This window comes from Hypanus sabinus, chromosome 12, assembly GCF_030144855.1.
Source record: "Hypanus sabinus isolate sHypSab1 chromosome 12, sHypSab1.hap1, whole genome shotgun sequence".
Classification (NCBI taxonomy): Eukaryota; Metazoa; Chordata; class Chondrichthyes; order Myliobatiformes; family Dasyatidae; genus Hypanus; species Hypanus sabinus.
Window position 1 is genome coordinate 4,813,203 of NC_082717.1, and position 18,212 is coordinate 4,831,414.

Here is an 18,212-nt window from a genome sequence, read left to right on the forward strand (position 1 = left end):
TTCCTCAGTGTGGGGGTAGGGTTGGCCTTTATACTGATAGATGGAGACTGGTAGGAAAGGAAAGGATTATAGTGGAGTTTCAAATGGGAAAACATGTCAGGCTGTCCCAGGTAAGTGAATCTCGGGATTGGATGTCCATGCAAATAGGAGGCACAAGGAAGAGTGCCGGCAGGCCCAGAGTTCAAGAACCAGTCCAGGCGTCGGTAAAGAAGATTGGAGCCTGAAAGTTGAATGGATTGCTGAAAGCTGAAGCCCGATTGCCAAAGGATGGAAACTTGGTGGGGGGTGGGGGGGACAGGGGAGTGTGTGTGTGTGTATGTGTGTATGTGTGTGTGTGTGTGTGTGTGTGTGTGTGTGTGTGTGTGTGTGTGTGTGTGTGTGTGTGTGTGAGAGAGAGAGAGAGAGAGAGAGAGAAAAGGGGCTGTTTTTTGCTGTTGCTGTTTTGTTGCTAATTGTGTTCTCTGTTATTCTGCTGAATATTGTGGGTGGGCTATTATGGTGCTGGAATGTGCGGTGACCCATTCAAATCCAGTGGTGCCGCATCCAGGGACCCAGTTCCCTGACCCACCCTTTCCATTCTGGATGCAGCAATTCAGATCGACAGGTTCACAATACACTGCTGAGTCTTTTGAAGCCAAGGGGGGTGGAGTGTCCTTCAAAATCAACTCCTTGAGGTGTACAAGCATGGCAATGCTGTCCTAGTCCTGTTCACCAGACCTGGAACACCTTGAAATCAAGTGCCAGCCATCTTACCTGCCTTGGGACATTTCAGCGATCGTTTTGGTAGCGGTGTATATCCCACCTCAAGCCAATGACAAACAGGCTCTGGACAAACTGCTCAGAGTTATCAACAGGCAAGAACCTGCACATCCTGTGCCTTCTCCGTCATCCTGAGGGATTTCAAGTTGGCCTGCTAAAGAAGTATCTAAATAATAATTACCAACATACTGCCAGTGGAACCAACACACTGCACCACAGTCACACCACTATCCAGAGTGCTTACGGTGCTATCCCACACCCACACTTCAGAGAGTCTGATCACTTGGCTGTACTTCTACACCCTGAGTATAGGCAGAGGACCAAGACTGAAGACTGAGGACCAAGAAGGCACAGGAGCACTTACAGGACTGCTTTGAATTGGTGGACAGGACTGTATTCAGGGATCAGTTTTCGAGTTTCGATGAGTACATCTCTGACTTCATTAAAGCTTGGGTGGATGAGAACTTACTGTACAAATCAAAAGCAGGACTGCTGAAGGCTAAATCTATGGCATTCAAGCCTGGTGACCCAGGCCTGCACAAGAAAACCAGGTATGACTTGTGGAGGGCTAATTCAAGAGCTAAGAAACAATTCCAAGCGAGGTTGGAGGTGACTTCAGAAGCATGTCAAGTCTGGCAGGGTTGCGAGACATTAGTTTCTACAAAGTGAAACCCAGCATCATGAATGGGAGTGACACTTCACTCCCACATGAGCTCAACATCTTTTTGCTCGCTTTGAAAGGGAGAACAAAACAACAGCTATGAGGACTCCTTCTGCACCCGGTGACCCTGAGATCTCCATCTAAGAGGCCAACATCAGGCTGTCTTTCAGGAGGGTGAACCCTCACAAGGTGGCAGGCCCCGATGGATTACCTGGTAAGGCTCTGAAAACCTGTGCCAACCGACTGACAGAGGTGTTCAAAGACATTTTCAATCTCTTGTTGCTACAGTCGCAAGTTCCCACCTGGTTCAAAAGGGTAACAATCATACCAGTGCCCAAGAAGAGCAGGATGAGCAGCCTTTACTGTTGTCCAGTAGCTTTCACGTCTACAAAGATGGAATGCTTTGAGAGGTTGGTCATATCTAGAATCAACTCCTGTCTCAGCAAGGTCCTGGACCCACTGCAGTTTACTAATTGTGACAGTAAATTGATGGTGGATGCATTCTCATTGGCTCTTCATACGGCCTTAGATCACCTGGACAATACACATACTTATGTCAGGATGCTGCAGCTCTGTGTTTAACACGATCATTCTTACAGTCCTGGTTGTAAAGCTATGGAATCTGGGCCTCTGTACCTCCTTTTGCAACTGGATCCTTGACTTCCTAACTGTAAGACCACAATTGGTGCGGATTGGAAATAACATCTCCACCTCACTCTCAATCAATATTGGCACGCCTCAGGGATGTGTGCTTAGCCCACTGCTCTACTCTCTTGACAATCATGACAGCTTAAATGCCATCTATAGATTTCCTGATGATTCAACCATTCTTGGCAGAATCTCAGGTGGTGACAAGAGGGTGTGTAGGAGCGAGATATACCAGCTAGTTGAGTGGTGTCACAGCACAGTAAAACCAAACAGCTGACTGTGGACTTCAGGAAGTTTAAAGACAAGGGAACACACACCAGTCCTCATAGAGGTATCAGAAGTGGAGTGAGTGAGCAATTTCAAGTTCCTGAGTGTAAATATCTCTGAGCACCCATCTGGGTTCTAACATATCTATGCAGCTATATAGAAGGCAAGCCAATGGTAGATTTCATTAGGAGTTTGAGGAGATTTGGTTTGCATCTGAAAACACTCGCAAATTTTTACGGATGTACCATGGAGAGCATTCTGACTGGCTGCATCACCATCTGGTATGGGATGGTGGTTGGGTACTGGAGAGGATCGAAGTAAACTGCAGAAAGTTGTAAAGTTAGTCAGCTCCATCATGGACACTAGCCTCTGTAGTATCCAAGACATCTTCAAGGGCATCTTATTAAGGATCCCCAGCACCCAGGACATGCTCTCTTCACACTGTTACCGTCAGGAAGAAGGTACAGAAGCCTGAAGGAACACACTCAGCGATTCAGGAACAGCTTCTTCCCCTCTGCCATCTGATTTCTAAACTAGTGAACACTACCTCACTACTTTTTTTTAAATTTCAGGTTTAGCACTATTTATTTAACTATTTAATATACATAAAAGTATTTACTGTAATCCGCACTTTTCCTATATTATCATGTATTTCATTGTACTGCTGCAACAAAGTTAACAAATTTCACAACACATGCCAGCGATATTAAACCTGATTCTGAGTCTATCCAGGGCCCCACTCCTTGAATATCTGTCAGGGGCCCCAGTTTCTTGATCCATTGTTCGGGGCCCAGCACCCCAGTTCACTGTCCGGGAGTCTGATTCACTGTTCTGGGCCTGGTGTCCTGATTCACTGTCCGAGGATCCAGTTATCTGAACCACTGTCCAGATTCCAGATTGTTATACTCTCATTAAACCTACTTTATTTGGTGTGCTTCTTTCAAACTTACTCTGCTGAATCTAAAATATATAAAGTGGAGGGAAGAGGAACGTCCTGATGTAGATCTCAAACCAGAATATCGACATTGCTCCCCAAGTATGCCAAATGACTTGCTGAGTTGCTCCTGCAGTTTGTTCTCAACTTGTATTTAAAGATGCCTTAGCTTTACTTTTTGCATGTATATACATCGAAACAAACCTTCGTCATCATCATCATCATGTGCTGTGTCAAATGACTATCCTTGATCTTGGCAAATTTTTCCACACAAATGGTTTGCCATTGCCTTCTTCTGGACAGTCCCTTTATGGATTGGGTGATGCCAACTGTTATCAATACTTTTCAGAGATTGTCTGCCTGATGCCAGTGGTCACATAAGCAGGACCTGCGATATGTATCAGCTGTTTATACGACCATCCACCACCTGCTCCCCTGGCTTCACATGACCCTGTTCAGGGGGCTAACAGGTGTACACCTTGCCCAAGGATGACCTGCAGGTTAACGGAGGGAAGGAGTGCCTTACACCTCCTTCGGTGAGAGCTATCTCCACCCTGCCTCCCACAAAACATACAATGAACAGCGTTAAATCAAGTCAGCAGCTATGTGCTGGGGGCAGCCCACAAATGTCGCCATGCTTCTGGCACCAACATAGCATGGCAACAACTGACTAACCCTAATGCGCGTGTCTTTGGACTGTGGGAGGAAACCGGAGCACAGCGAGGAATCCGCGTGCTCACAGGGAGAGTGTACAAACTCCTTCAGACAGCAGCGGGAACTGAACCCGAATCAGTGGAAAGGGTTGTGCTAACAGCTATCCTACCATGGTCGCCCCAGACACAGGCAGCAGAGATCTGGGCCGTGTGTTTGCGGAGGGTGTAGGAGAGAAGGCAGCGGTGGGAATTGAATTCTGATCTTACAGCCAAAGGCACTGTGCTAACTCCCACACTGTAAACATTAAGCTGTGACTTCAACAATTGTGAGGTCATCATACTATGGGACTTTTGAATAGTAGGATAGAAACTGAATCTGAGCTGGCTGTTGCATGTTCTCAGGCATTTGTATCTGCTGCTCAGTGGGAGAGAAGAGAGAAGATTTTATTGAGATAGTGTGTGGAATTGGCTCTTCCAGCTCTTCAGCAACTCCCAATTTAACCCTAGCCAAGGGGTTCCCAATCTTTTGTTTTGCCATGGACCAAGACCATTAAATAAGGGGTCCATGAACCCCTGTTGTAGCCTAGTCACATGAAAACTTAGCTTACCAACCTTCATGTCTTTGGATCTTGGGAGGAAGCTCATGCGGTCACGGAGAGAACGCACAAACTCATACAGACAGTGGCGGGTCTAGAATAGGTGATATTCCTGATCATCTTGGCTGCTTTACTGAGTCAGCAGGAAGTGTGGACAGACTCCACAATGGGAAAACTGGTTTCTGTGATGTGCTGAGCAGTGTCCACAAATCTCTGTAGTTCTAGTGTCACGTGCAGAGCAGTTGCCATACCCAACAATTGGTGAGCCAGAGGACCAGTTGCTCTGCTGTCTGACTCTATAATTCTATGATTGTGGAGGGACTAGATGACAAATAAACACACTTATGTTCTTGGATGTTTAATGTTTAATGAGCCCTCTACTGAATCATTTATATTCACATTGTGGTACATTATTTGTGCTGTGGATATTGAGAGCGTCTCATTCTCTCTGACAATTTCCCATAACTTGTAACCCTTTAACACTCCCAGGGAGCCTCCCTCCTCAAGCAGTCCTGTGCTGGGCAAGAGGAAGCATTCTCCGCAGTGAGTCAGTAATCATTTCCCACCTCCTGTATTCCACTGAGGTCTTGCACAGACCAACAAATTCTTAAATCGGCAATGACCTGGGTGCAGGAACTGCTCTCGGCTGATAGGAGTCCCCACCCAGTCTGCATATCCTCTCTGCTCCCCTTCCCATCAGACAGAAGATACAAGCACAGCTTTTATCCCGCTGTTAAAGACTACTGAATGGAACTTCTGTACGATAAGGCGCACTCTTGACCTCACAGTCTGCCTGCTCTGCACTCTCTCTGTGACTGTTACACTTTTTATTGTACCCTGTTATGTTTTATCTTGTACTCTCAATACACTGTAATGATCTGATCTGTAGGAACAGTGTGCAAGACAAGCATTTCACTGTATCTCAGTACACGTGACAATAAAAAAACAATTCCAAAAATCCTCTTAGTTCATTGTGGCTCTTCTGTGGCCAGATAACATCTGGTTATGCAGATGTGAACCCTGGGTTGATTCTTTGAGCTACAAAAGCTTCTTGGACTTTTCACAGAGCAGAATTTTCAGAGAGAGCACCATAGAGTACAGGGCAACGCTCCCTCTCATTTTTTTTACAAGATGCGCAGAGCAACCATTGCTCAGGAATTTGTTACTTAGCCTAAAAACGGTGCGACATTTTAAATGAGATTGTGTAGAGGAAATTTCCAGCTGCGCAGCCTGGTGGCGTTTTAGTTGCATCCGCATAGCCTAGACCAGGGGTCGGCAACGTTTACCACTGAAAGAGCCAATATGCACCCATTTCCCACAGAAAAGAAAACACTGGGAGCCACAAAACCCGTTTGACATTTAAAATGAAATAACACTGCATACAACGGGTTTTTTTTTGCCTTTATGCTATGTATAAACAAACTATAATGTGTTGCATTTATGAAATTGATGAACTCTTGCAGAGAAAACGAAATTACATTTCTGCATGCAACAAAAACATTTTGAATTCCGAAAAAAAGACGTTGGGTTGAAGGTTACTCCATAGTTAGCCTACCTTGGATCGAAGAATTAAAAGAAAGCGCGCACTGGCGGGTGTCAGGCATTGGCAGTGGTGATGTATATTAATAGTGATAAAAAACACGTTGTAGCGGTGTGCTACACGCAGCGCTAAAATAACGACACTGCAGTCAAAGGTAACTTTATTCGAACTAAACAGTCTTACTTTAAAGCCTCCCTCAACCCGTCCCCGTGGGCGCGGATGCTCCAAAAGACACGTACTCACAAACCCCCGTAGGCTATCTCCCTTAGCCGGAACGGTGGCTAATTGTGAGCCGGTTCGGATGTGCCAGGAAATGGGGTCTCCCCAACGTTTTTAGATTGTACAAGATCACCATAATCTTCAAATTTTGAATTACATTTCAAAAACTAACAAACCATGGGGAGCCGCAGCACAGAGATGAAAGAGTCGCATGTGGCTCTGAAGCCGCGGGTTGCCGATCCCTGGCCTAGACAGACCAGAGGTATGGGTCCTTCATCCAATGATATTGTGCCGACCTTATAAACGACTCCAAGTTCAGCCTAATCCTTCCCTCCAACAGAGCCTAACATTTCAGGATGCAATCCAAGCGAGGCTTTGTGAAGAATTGCTCAGACTGCCCTCGGGGTATTGTGAGCAGTTTTGGTCCCCATATCTGAGAAAAGATGTGCTGGCAGTGGCTGGCACTGGAGCAGGTCCTGAGGAGGTTTGCAAGAATGATTCTGGGAATAAAAGGGTTAACATAGGTGGCGCTTTTGCTGGCTCTGGGCCTGTACTTGCTGGCATTTAGAATAGTGAGGAGGGAAACCTCTCAAATATTGAAAGGCCCAGGTAAAGTGAAAGTGGAGAGGATATTTTCAATAATGAGGGAGTCTCTGACCAGAAGGCACAGCCACAGAACACAAAAATATCCATTAAGAATAGAGATGAAGAGAAATTTATTTGGCCAGAGTGGAATTCATAACCACAGATGCTTGTGGAAGCCAAGTCATTACATATATTTAAAGCTGAAATTGTTTGGATCTTGATTAATCTGGGAAGAAGGCAGGAGAATGGGGTTAAGAGGGATAGTAAATCAGTGACGAGGATTTGGAGGAAGGGTTAAACTTACGGTACAGGGAGGGGGATAAAGAGTGTGTGGACAGGGAGAATTTGTTAAAACAAGGGATTAAGGATTAGTGCAGGGCAGAAGGAGGGGATATGAGGAAAGAGATAGGTGAGGAGATGGTGTACACGAGGAAGGAGGAGATGGGCCGGTGAGAGGAGGAGAGTGCAAGGAGGAGTTCAGTCCAGAGGAGGGTGCATGGAAGGGGGGTTTCATTCTGGAGGAGGGGGTCATGGAGGAGAGGAATGTGCAGGGGGAGGGGTTCAGTCTGGACTAGGTGAGTGGAGGGGAGGGGAGTTCAGAGGGAGTGGTTCAGTTTGGAGGAGGTGAGTGAAGGGGAGGGAAGGGGAGTGCAAGGAGAGGGGTTCAATCTCAAGGAGGGGAAGGTATTGAGGGTAGGCATTAGAGTATGGGGATGGGGTAGAAGTGGATTGAGGAGGGTTCACTGGAAGGGAAGAGATTACAAATGCCTCAATCCTTGAAGGATCGGGGAGACCCTGCACTGTGAACTGCGAAGCCCGGACCCTACATTGTCACACGAGCCAGTTATCCATGGCGGCCTTGGCCGCACACAGGATGGTGAGCTGGGTGACAGCACAGCCTGTTGACGCTCACTCCACGCCATACCACGGCAAGGTGTGTGCTGCTCGTGCAGAGTTACAGGAACAGAAATATTCCTTCCTGCCTGCCGATAACTCGCAACCATTACAGGTCCTCCAAGTCTCCTCACCAGAATGGCTTTCAGAATGGGGAGCCCAGTCCCTGGCAGCCATCAGGAATATCGGCCAACAGCAGTGGCTGCCTGTGGGATCTTGGTGTGTGAAGACTGCTGCCATGTTTCCCATGTCTTCACTTCAAATCCCATCTCCACTGCTTGTCAGGAGCTTTGAGGTTAATCATCAAGAAAGTTGTTATTTTGGGTCAGCAGAACAGTGAAATACATAAATAATCCTGTAAATTACAAAATAAATAGTGCTAAAAGGAAGTAACTGGTTAGTGTTCATGGACCGTACAGAAATCTGATGGTAGAGAGAAGATTTCTTCTTCAGTCATTGAGTGTGTGTCTTCAGGCACTGATGTCTCCTCCCTGATGGTATTAATGAGAAGAGGGTATGTCCTGGGTGGGGTCAGTCCTTAATTGATGGATGCGGCCTTCTAGAGGCAATATCTTTTGAAGGCGTCCTCGATGCTGCTGGGGGGTGTTGTGCCCATGATGGAGATGGTTGAGTTTGCAACCCGCTCACCAACAAGAGCAAATCTGCAGATGCTGGGAATCCAAGCAACAGACACACCATGCTGGAGGAACTCAGCAGGCCAGGCAGCATCGATGGAAATGATTCTGGCCTGATGAAGGGACTCAGCCTGAAACATCAGCTGTTTACTCTTTTACATCGATGCTGCCTGACCTGCTGAGTTCCTCAGCAGATTGTGTGTGCTGTTTACAACCCTCTGCTGCTTTTTCCAACCCTGTGCATTGGCTCCTCCATGCAGTCAGAATTCCCTCCACCAAAACTTTCTCGAGTCTTTGGAAGACATAAAATCGCCTTAAACTCCTAATGAAGTCGAGCCACTGGTGCGTCTTCTTCATGATTGCATCAATGTGCTGGGCTCAGGACAGATCCTCTGACAATCTGCCACCAGGAACTTGAAGCCTCTCACCCTTTCTACCACTGACCCTTTTCCTGAAATACACAATCAATTCCTTAGTCTTTCTGATCTTCAGAGCAAGGTTCTGGCTGCTGCACCACTCATCCAGTCCTTCTATCTCATTCTTGTACACCTCCTCATCACCATCTGAAATTCTGTCAACAGTTGTGTTATCAGTGAATTTATAGAAGACTTTTGAGCTCTGAATGGCCACACAGTCATCAGTGTAGAGAGAGAAGAGCAGTGGACTAAGCACACATTCTCAAAGTGTGCCAATGTTGATTGTCAGCAAAGAGCAGATGTTATTACTGAATCCTACTGACTATGCGGATTAAATTAAAGCAGTATTTTGGGTTAGCATTGTAACACGTGCTGAGTGAAAGGATTGTCTTGCATACTGTTCATACAGATCAATGTACTACAGTGTATTGAGTCAGTACAAGGGAAAACAAAGAGTACAGAATAATCTGTTGCGTTTATACTGCAGATAAAGAAGAAGGTGCAAAGCCACTAAGATGTAGATTATGAGGTCAAGAATCTCTTTTATAGTACCAAATAACAATGGGGAACAGGCTGTCCTTGAGCCTGGTGGTTTGTCTCTGGGGAGGCTGGTGTTAGTTCAGTGATGTCGCTGGGTTCAGTCACAGACCAATGGTCAATACCGGCTCTCGTCAGCCATAGCCGCATGGGCTGATTTATTTTTGGGTGAGCACGGGTCAGAGCTGACTGTTGTCTCTGTACTGCCCCCTACAGGATGAGAAGAATCAGATGATGACCACCAACGTCTGGCTGAAGCAGGTGGGTCTGTCCTCGTTCTACCACTTCCCAACTCAGGCATCACCAGCCCAGAATCTCCTCAGAGAATCACAGGCCCACACAGCAGGGAAACAGCCCTGATGCTTACCAGGATTCTCAGCTATGCTAATACCACCTACCTGTGTTTGGCCCATATTCCTCTAAACCATGGTTTCCCAACCTGGACCTCACAGTTAATGGTAGGGCTCCATGGCATAAAAAAAGAAACCGTTGTTTTCTGTTTACTTGTCCGAGTAGAACATGGCAGCATAGAGAGATCACAGAGGCAAATTTACTTCAGTCTGGGGATGAGTGAAGTGATCCACTATGGAAGATTGAATTTTACGACAGATTACAAGGTTAAGGGCAGGTCTCTTGGTAGTGTCCAATCTAATCCCTAGGGTCCTTCCAGGAGTCAGAAATGATGAGCAGTCTTAATTCAAATATTTCACTTTATTTTACAGTACAAACAAACATACAAATTCTAAGGGAACTAAATAAAGAGCGGAGAAATGATGCTAAAGGGAATTCATGCTAAGGGTTATAAAACAAAGAAATAAATGGTGGAGTTCTGAAAAATCCACTACTTTTATAGATAAGATAAAGAAAATCCCTTAGTTATTTAACAGGCTACATAATTAAAACAATTACATCATGTGGGTCATTTGCTAATACTTAGCCAATGAAAAATGACAGAGGTGATAAACCATTAGTATAACTGCTATAAACACTTTCTGCCAGTGGGTGTGAAAATACGAGGAGTTTGTTAGAAAATACAAATCTATAAAAAGGATTATTTAAAAACCAGTTGTTTCCAATAATAACGGAGAAGAGCAGAGGGATCTGGTTGATGCTTGTTGCTAACACAGCCGCCTCAAACACTTCGTCTGCAGTTCATTCCATGCTCTCTGAGAGTTCTGTGAACTCTCTCCCCTTTTGCTTTTCATCCCCCAGCAATGGGAAAGAGATGATGTGCATTAACCCCAATTCTCTACATTCCATGGTTCCCTCTCCTCTCCTATCAAATTCCTTCTTCTCAGCCCTTTACCTCTTCCACCTATCATCTTTCAGCTTCTTACTTCCCCCTCCCCCCACCCGCCTACCTTCCCCCTCACCTGCTCTCATATACCCACCTGCAGGCTTGTACAACTCTTCCTTCCCCTACCTTCTGACTTCTGTCCTCTTCCTTTCCAGTCCTAATTAAGTTCTCTGTCTGGAGCATTGATTCTTTATCCTCTCCATAGAAGCTACCTGACCTTCTGAGTTCCCCTGTCAATTTGTGTGTGCTGCTCTTGTTGTCCAGAGAACCGTTTTCATTGGCCAGCCTGATAGGAGCTGAACTTCTAACCCACTCTAAGATCATTCTAATCCTAACCTCCCACATAGCCCTCAAGTTTTCTATCATCCATGTGCCTATTTAAAAGTTTCTTAAATGTCCCAAATCTATCTGCCTCCATCACCACGCTGACAGCAGGTTCCACACACCCACCACTGTGTACCAAGAAAAAAACCTCCCTCTAATATCTCCCCTATACTCACCCCAACTCAGCTTACAATTAGCCATCACTGCCCCACAAAAAAAAACCTGGCTGTCCACTCACTCTCTGTGTTCATTAACCAGAGAGTGACAAATCTGGAATTCAGTGCCACAGACGACTGTGGAGGCCACGTCACTGGGTACATGTAAGGTGGAGGTTGACAGGTTTTTGATTAGTTAGGGCATCAAAGGTTATGGAAAAGGGGCCAGAAAATGGATTTCAGAGGGATAATAAATCAGCCATGATGGAATTACAGAGCAGACTTGATGGATTGAATGGCCTTACTCTGCTCCTATTTCTTACGGTCCTATCCCCTTGTATTCCTCTATGGTCACCTCTCATCCTCCTATTGTATAAACAATAATTTATACAGTGACGGGTACAAAACAGCAGACTGGTGCACAGGTTGTAGTGCAGTGTGACATCGTGGAACAAGAAATGTTAAAGTGGCAATAACGGAATAGCCGAGATGGAGAGTGAAGAGTCTGAGGACTGGGAAGCTTCACTGGCAATGGGATTGGTTCAGCAGTCTGGGTACAATGGAGTACAGGTGTTTGCAGAGATATGGGAATGTTCCAAGTTGGTTTACTCAGTGACAAGTGCCAACTGTATCACCAATAACACAGTCACCTTTCACCCTCACAATAATGCTTCACTGCTGACCTCCTGCCAGGTACTGTTCCAGCTCCTTGTAAACTCTGTGTAACTCCTATTTGTCTCCTGTCTGTTGTAGGAATGGTTTGACTACAAACTCACATGGGATCCTGGTGAGTTTGATAATGTAACCTCAATCCGTGTCCCATCTGAGATGATCTGGATACCCGACATTGTTCTGTACAACAAGTGAGTCTCACAGAGAATGGCTGGGGAGAGGTGGTGGAGAAGGTCAGAAGCTGAAAGGAGGAGGGAAATGCAAATGTGGGGATCTATAGAGGCCTGCTGATCAACTAGTCTAACTTCCCGGAAGATTCAAGTACAGGTGTGAAACACAAACTGGACATTTGACATTCTAGTGGTAAATAAAACCTTGGTTAGTCCACACTTGGAGAATTGTGTTTGGTTCTGGTCACCTCATTATAGGAAGGATGTGGATGTATTAGAGAGGATGCAGAGGAGATTTATCAGGGTGCTGCCTTGATTACAGAATGTGTCTTATGAGGGTTGGTTGTGTGAGCTTTTCTCTTTGGAGTGAGAGGTGACTTGACAGAAGAATATAGAATGTTAAGATGCATAGATCAGAGACATTTCCCAAGGCAGAAATCCCTAGTAGGAGGGAGCATAATTTTAAGGTGATTGGAGGTAAGAATAGGGAGATGTCAGAAGTAGCCTTTTCATATAGAGAATGGAACACACTGCCAGGGCTGGTGGTAGAGGCAGATACATTAGGAAACATTTACAAGTTTCTTGGTTCGTGTTATGATCCAGCAACAATGAATATATGATTGAGGCAGGTTTATTTATAACAAATAAAACATTTATTAAACACTGCTACAAAAAAACCCAAAAGTAAATAAATGACTAACTTAACTGGAAGTCGACTGCTATACAGCAGCTTGAACAGTTCTTAAAGTGTGAAATGCAAACTCAGTTCTTTAAAGTAGTATTGCAAAAAGTCAAAAATGATTTACACAGTCAGTTAGGAGAGACTTTCCTTGAAGTAATAAATGCTCTTTCACGACGTTACTGCTGATCCCAGCTGAAGTATGATTTGCCGAGGGATTTACAATTGAAGCAAATAAAACAGCTTAAAGCCACTGACCTTTCCTTGGCGAAACTCTGCATCCAACTCTTTCTGCTCTTTTTGCAAATTAAGAGTTATCTTGGACATAAGTTACTAATTCCTTGTATAAAGATTAAATAAAGGTCGAACCTGTTTCACGGCCAACATCAACCTTCCTCGATCCTTAGGCTTCCCGAACTTCGATAAATCTTCACTCTCCAACTAGTCTGAACTGGCAGTATTGTAGCAAAACTGCCGGCAATAACCTATGAGACTTAGGGCAGAAAATAAAACTCCACTTTAAAACAAAACTGCGTCAGATCTTCAAATACGCAGTAAAACAGAGTCACAGGCAAATTTAACCACGAACTGCCCTGCGTCACAGGGAGGCATTCTCCTTTTATACCCTGTTGAAAAAAAACTATCACATGACCTCTCACTGGCAGGAAAATTACGTCACTCCACCATGGCAAGACCATTACATCATGACCAGCATAGTTTCAATTACATCATGGTCATGTGACTGGCACAAGATACCCACGGGTACGTAACAGTTAGGCACATGGAGGAAGGAAAACGGAGAGCTGTGTGGGAGGGAAGTGATCTTTGAGGGAAGGGTTAGATTGATATTGCAGTAGGTTAAAAGGTCGCAGAACATCATTTGCCAAATAGCCTGTATAGTGTTGTAATGTTCTATGCTAAATTGCAGAGTCCATGAGCAAGTTCTGGGACACAGATTCCTATACAGATAAGGCGATGAGTGAAACTTCCTCTACACTGTCTTGGCAAAAAAAATGGGTTAGACACAGAGTAAAACTTCCTCAACATTGTCCAATTACATAGTCTCAGGGGAGGGTCAACAAAGGTTAGATATAGAGTGAACATCGCTCCAACATTAACCAGTAACCTATTGTCAGGGCAGTGACAGCACATTTTAGATACAGAGTGAATCTAAGACTAGAGGATACAGCCTCACAATAGAGGGGTATCCTTTTAGAATGGATATGAGGAGGAATTTTAGCCAGTGAATGCTACTTGGTCCAAAACATTGACTGTAAGGATCTTAGCCCGAAACATTGACTGTACTTTTTTCCATAGATGCTGCCTGGCCTTCTGAGTTCCTCCAGTACTTTTTTGTGTGTGTTGCTTGGTAAATATGTGAAATTCATTGCCAAAGGCAGTTGCGGAGGCCAAGCCTTTTTGTATATTTAAGGGCGAGGTTGATAGATTCTTGATTGGTCAGGGAGGAGTGAAGTGATATTGGGGGAGGAGGAGACAGGAGATGGGGCTGAGAGGATAAATGGATCAGCTGTGATGTACTGACAGAGCAGACTTGATGGGCAGAAAGACCTAATTTTGCTCCTATATCATATGGTTTTCTGGTTGTATGGTACAAGGGAACCATTCAATAGCCTTATGACGGTAGAATAGAAGCTGTCCTTAAGCCTGGCACTACAGGCTTTCAGGCTTTTGTATCTTCTGTCCGATGGCAAAGGAGGAAACAGTGGCTTCCTACGGTTGTTGGGAGAGATTTGAGGTGGCAGGTTTGGGCTGAAGGAGGGTGGAGTTGACTCAATGGTGAAGAAAGCAAATGCAATGTTAGGATTCATTTCAAAAAGACTAGATTATAAAAGCAAGGATCTAGTACTAAGGCTTAAGGCATTGGTCAGACCACACTTGGAGTATTGTGAGCAGTTCTCAGCCCCTTAGGAAGGATCTGCTAGCATTGGAGAGGGTCCAGAGGAGGTTCACGAGAATGAGAGGATTAACATACGAGGAACATTTGATGTTCTTAACCTATACTTGCTCAAGAATGAGGGGGTTCTCATTGAAACCTGCCGACTATTGAATAGCCGAGATAGAGTGGATGTGGAGAAGATGTTTCTGATGGTGAAACAGATAGTGCCAGAGGGCAGATCCTCAAAATAGAGGGATGTCCATTTAGGACAAGGTAAGGAGGAATTTCTTTAGCTAGAGGGTGATAAGTCTGTGGAATTCATTGCCACAGATGGCTATGGAGATCAAGACAATGGATATATTTAAAGCAGAGTTTGATAGGTTCTTGATTACTAAGGATGTCAAAGTTACAGAGAGAAGGTGTGAGGATGGGGTTGACAGGGTTAAATCAGCCATGATGGAAAGGTGGAGCAGACTAGATGGGCCAAATGGCCTCCTTCTGCTCCTATGTGGTTTTATGGTCTCTACCTACTAGCACGGGCCAGCTGAGCTATCTTTCCTGTTTGCAGTGCTGATGGTGAGTTCGCTGTGACACACATGACCAAGGCTCACCTCTTTGCAGCCGGCCGTGTCCAATGGGTTCCGCCAGCCATCTACAAGAGCTCATGCAGCATCGACGTCACCTTCTTCCCCTTCGACCAGCAGAACTGCAGGATGAAGTTTGGTTCATGGACACATGACAAGTCCAAGATCGACCTTCGCTTCATGGACAGGAAAGTGGACCTAAAAGACTACTGGGAGAGCGGTGAGTGGGCTATTGTCAATGCTGTGGGCACCTACAACAGTGAGAAATATGACTGCTGCTACGAAGTTTATGTTGACATCACATACTCCTTCATCATCAGGAGGATGCCCCTCTTTTACACTGTCAACCTCATCATCCCCTGCCTCCTCATCTCCTGCCTAACTGTTCTGGTCTTCTACCTGCCTTCAGGCTGCGGAGAGAAGATCACTCTCTGCATCTCCGTCCTGCTCTCTCTCACTGTCTTCCTTCTGCTCATCACGGAGATCATCCCCTCCACCTCGCTGGTCATCCCCCTGATTGGCGAGTACCTCCTCTTCACCATGATCTTCGTCACCCTCTCAATCATCATCACTGTCTTCGTCCTCAACGTCCACCACCGCTCGCCCAGTACCCACAGGATGCCCCGGTGGGTGCGCCGCCTCTTCCTGGAATTTGTTCCCCGCTGGCTCTTCATGCGGAGGCCAACACATCCGGCCGAGACTTTTGTCAACAGGCAAGGCCTACTGGAGCTGGAGCTGGAGACAAGGGACTCTAGCCCAGGCCTGGAACTCCGCCAAGCTGTGCCAACAGTGACCCCCCACAGTCATCTCTGCCAGTGCCACGTCTGGAATTGCAGACCCAGAGAGGGCCCCGAGGTCAGATCCAGTCCGCTGCTGTCTGCCAGCATCATCCGTGCACTGGAGGGGGTGAACTACATCGCCAATCACCTGCGTGCTGAGGATGCAGACTTCTCGGTGAGCACTGGGCGGGGGGGAGGCATGCGATGTTGTCACACTGGGGAGTGGGAAGACATGGTGGGAGTCTAGGGTACAGAGAGAATCGTGCAGGGACCGAGAGGGTTCGGGTGGGGAGAATCTTCAAGATACACTGCATGGAAATGGGTTCTTTGGCCCAACTTTTCAATTCCGAGTGAGAGTCCCATCTGAATCAATCCCAGCGGCTCGCATTGATTATTAATTAATTTATTTGTATTTGGAGATGCAGCACTAGTGATACATCCCTTTGCCGAATAATGAGCTGTGCCACCCAGTTTAACCCTAGCCTCATTACAAGACAATTTACAATGACCAATTAACCGATGAACCAGTTCATCTTTGGACTGTGGGAGGAAACCAGAGCACCAGTGAAAACCCATGCACTATGAGAAGGACGATGAAGATGGTGCTGGAAATGAAACCTGAATTCCCACGCCCTGAGTTGCAATAGTGTTGTAGTGGATCATCATAGCTATCCTATTGTCACCTTGCATACGTGAGCTTAAATACCACAGTTAGAGTATGTGGTCCTAGTCTGTCAATTAGCCCGCTGACCAACCTGAGGGCAGTTTTGTTTACAGCACGTGGAGGGTGCCCGGAGTGGGCTGCCAGGGTTGGAAGTGGAGGCAGATACAAAAGTGTTGTTTAAGAGGCTATGAGACAAGTGAACAACCGGGGAATGAAGGATGTAGAATGTGTGCATTGAGGATGAGGTGATTTTAAATTGATATCATGGTCAATACAAACATGATGGGCCAAAGGGCCATTTCCAGTGCTGTACTCTTCTCCATTCTAACCAATCATAATGAACGGATACCCCCGGTCAAATCCTCCTGGGGTAGGTCCTGTGGTTGTAACCTTTCTTCACCTCTAGCTTCACCTGGGTGGACATGGTGTGTCTGGTGTAGACAACATCTAACCTTCTCTGACAGTTCTAAGGTAATTGACAGATTACCCATTGAAAGGACTGGATCCCAATGTCTTCCTCATCAGCCTGCCAGATAGTGTGCTGTCTTAGTTTGATTTTCCCAGGGATGTGTGTCCTGCCTTTGCCCAGATACCAGCTGACAGACTCTGTTGTTAAGCTGCTGATAGAAGACTGTCTTCGGAAGCTGTTAAAAAGTTCAAGAACTTTGTCTCATCATCTTTTCCTTGTTTCACTTGTTTCTCTGATCACACGACCTTCCACATTGACGTAGTTAATATTTTCATGTAATGAATACCTTCGTCATTTGAGTAACTCAAAGTTTAACTTTCAACTTATTTAGTGACTTTGTACGAAAACTATGGACCTAACTTACTGCACCAGAAACCCATAAAGAGATCTCATCCTACAGTGACAGAACAGGGTGACTGAATCTCCCTTTCCCACTGCAATCTCCGTCACACAAAGCTCGAAGTTTGTCTTCATCGACTATCAGTGAAATGCCTACCACAAGGTATAGAAGCACAGTCAGACCATTTGGCCCATTGAGTCTTCTCTGCCTTTCAATTATGGCTGATTCTTTTCACTGTAATCCTTAACCCTTTTACCAGTCAAGGACCTATCAATCTCTGCATCAAACACAAATATGACTTGTCCTCCACAGACATCAGTGGTAATGAATTCCACAGCTTCACCGCCCTCTGGCTAAGGAAATTCCTTTTTATCTCTGTTCTAAAAGCAAGTCCTTTATACATTGTGTAACAATTTGATCTGTGCAAGACACGCTTTTCTCTGTACATGTGACATAAATAATTAAAATACCCCTCTGTTCTGAGTCTGCACCATCTGCTCCGAGACTCCCCCACTGTTCAAAACATCTTCTCTGGGTACAGTCTATCCAGGTCTTTCAATATTTGATAGGATTCAATGTGATAACTACCACACCCCACACCCCAGACCCCGACATCCTTCTGAGCTCCAGTGAGTACAGTCCCAGAGACATCAACACTGAAAAATACTGGAGGGATATTCAGCAGTGTCAAAGCCTTTCATCATCATCATGACAATTTAAGTAAATTTTACTGCGGAGTGACTGTATATTCAAGTGACACAGTGGAGCAATGGGTAGAGAATCTGCTTCAGAGCACCAGAGATCCAGGTTTGATCCTGACCTTGGGTGCTGTCTGTGT

General features: G+C 45.6%; 1 protein-coding gene across 7 annotated transcripts in view; it reads left to right on the plus strand.

Annotated features, from left to right (window-relative positions):
• Positions 1-18,212, plus strand: part of LOC132402577 (neuronal acetylcholine receptor subunit alpha-2-like) — a 41,412-nt gene that overhangs the window by 15,860 nt on the left and 7,340 nt on the right. For 6 of the 7 annotated variants that reach the window (XM_059985463.1, XM_059985464.1, XM_059985466.1 and 3 more), the window contains 3 exons: positions 9,561-9,605; positions 11,874-11,983; positions 15,107-16,076. In XM_059985463.1, coding sequence (XP_059841446.1) covers positions 9,561-9,605; positions 11,874-11,983; positions 15,107-16,076 — 1,125 coding nt within the window. The remainder of the gene's footprint in view (positions 1-9,560; positions 9,606-11,873; positions 11,984-15,106; positions 16,077-18,212) is intronic. The other variant, XM_059985469.1, reaches the window with a different exon arrangement.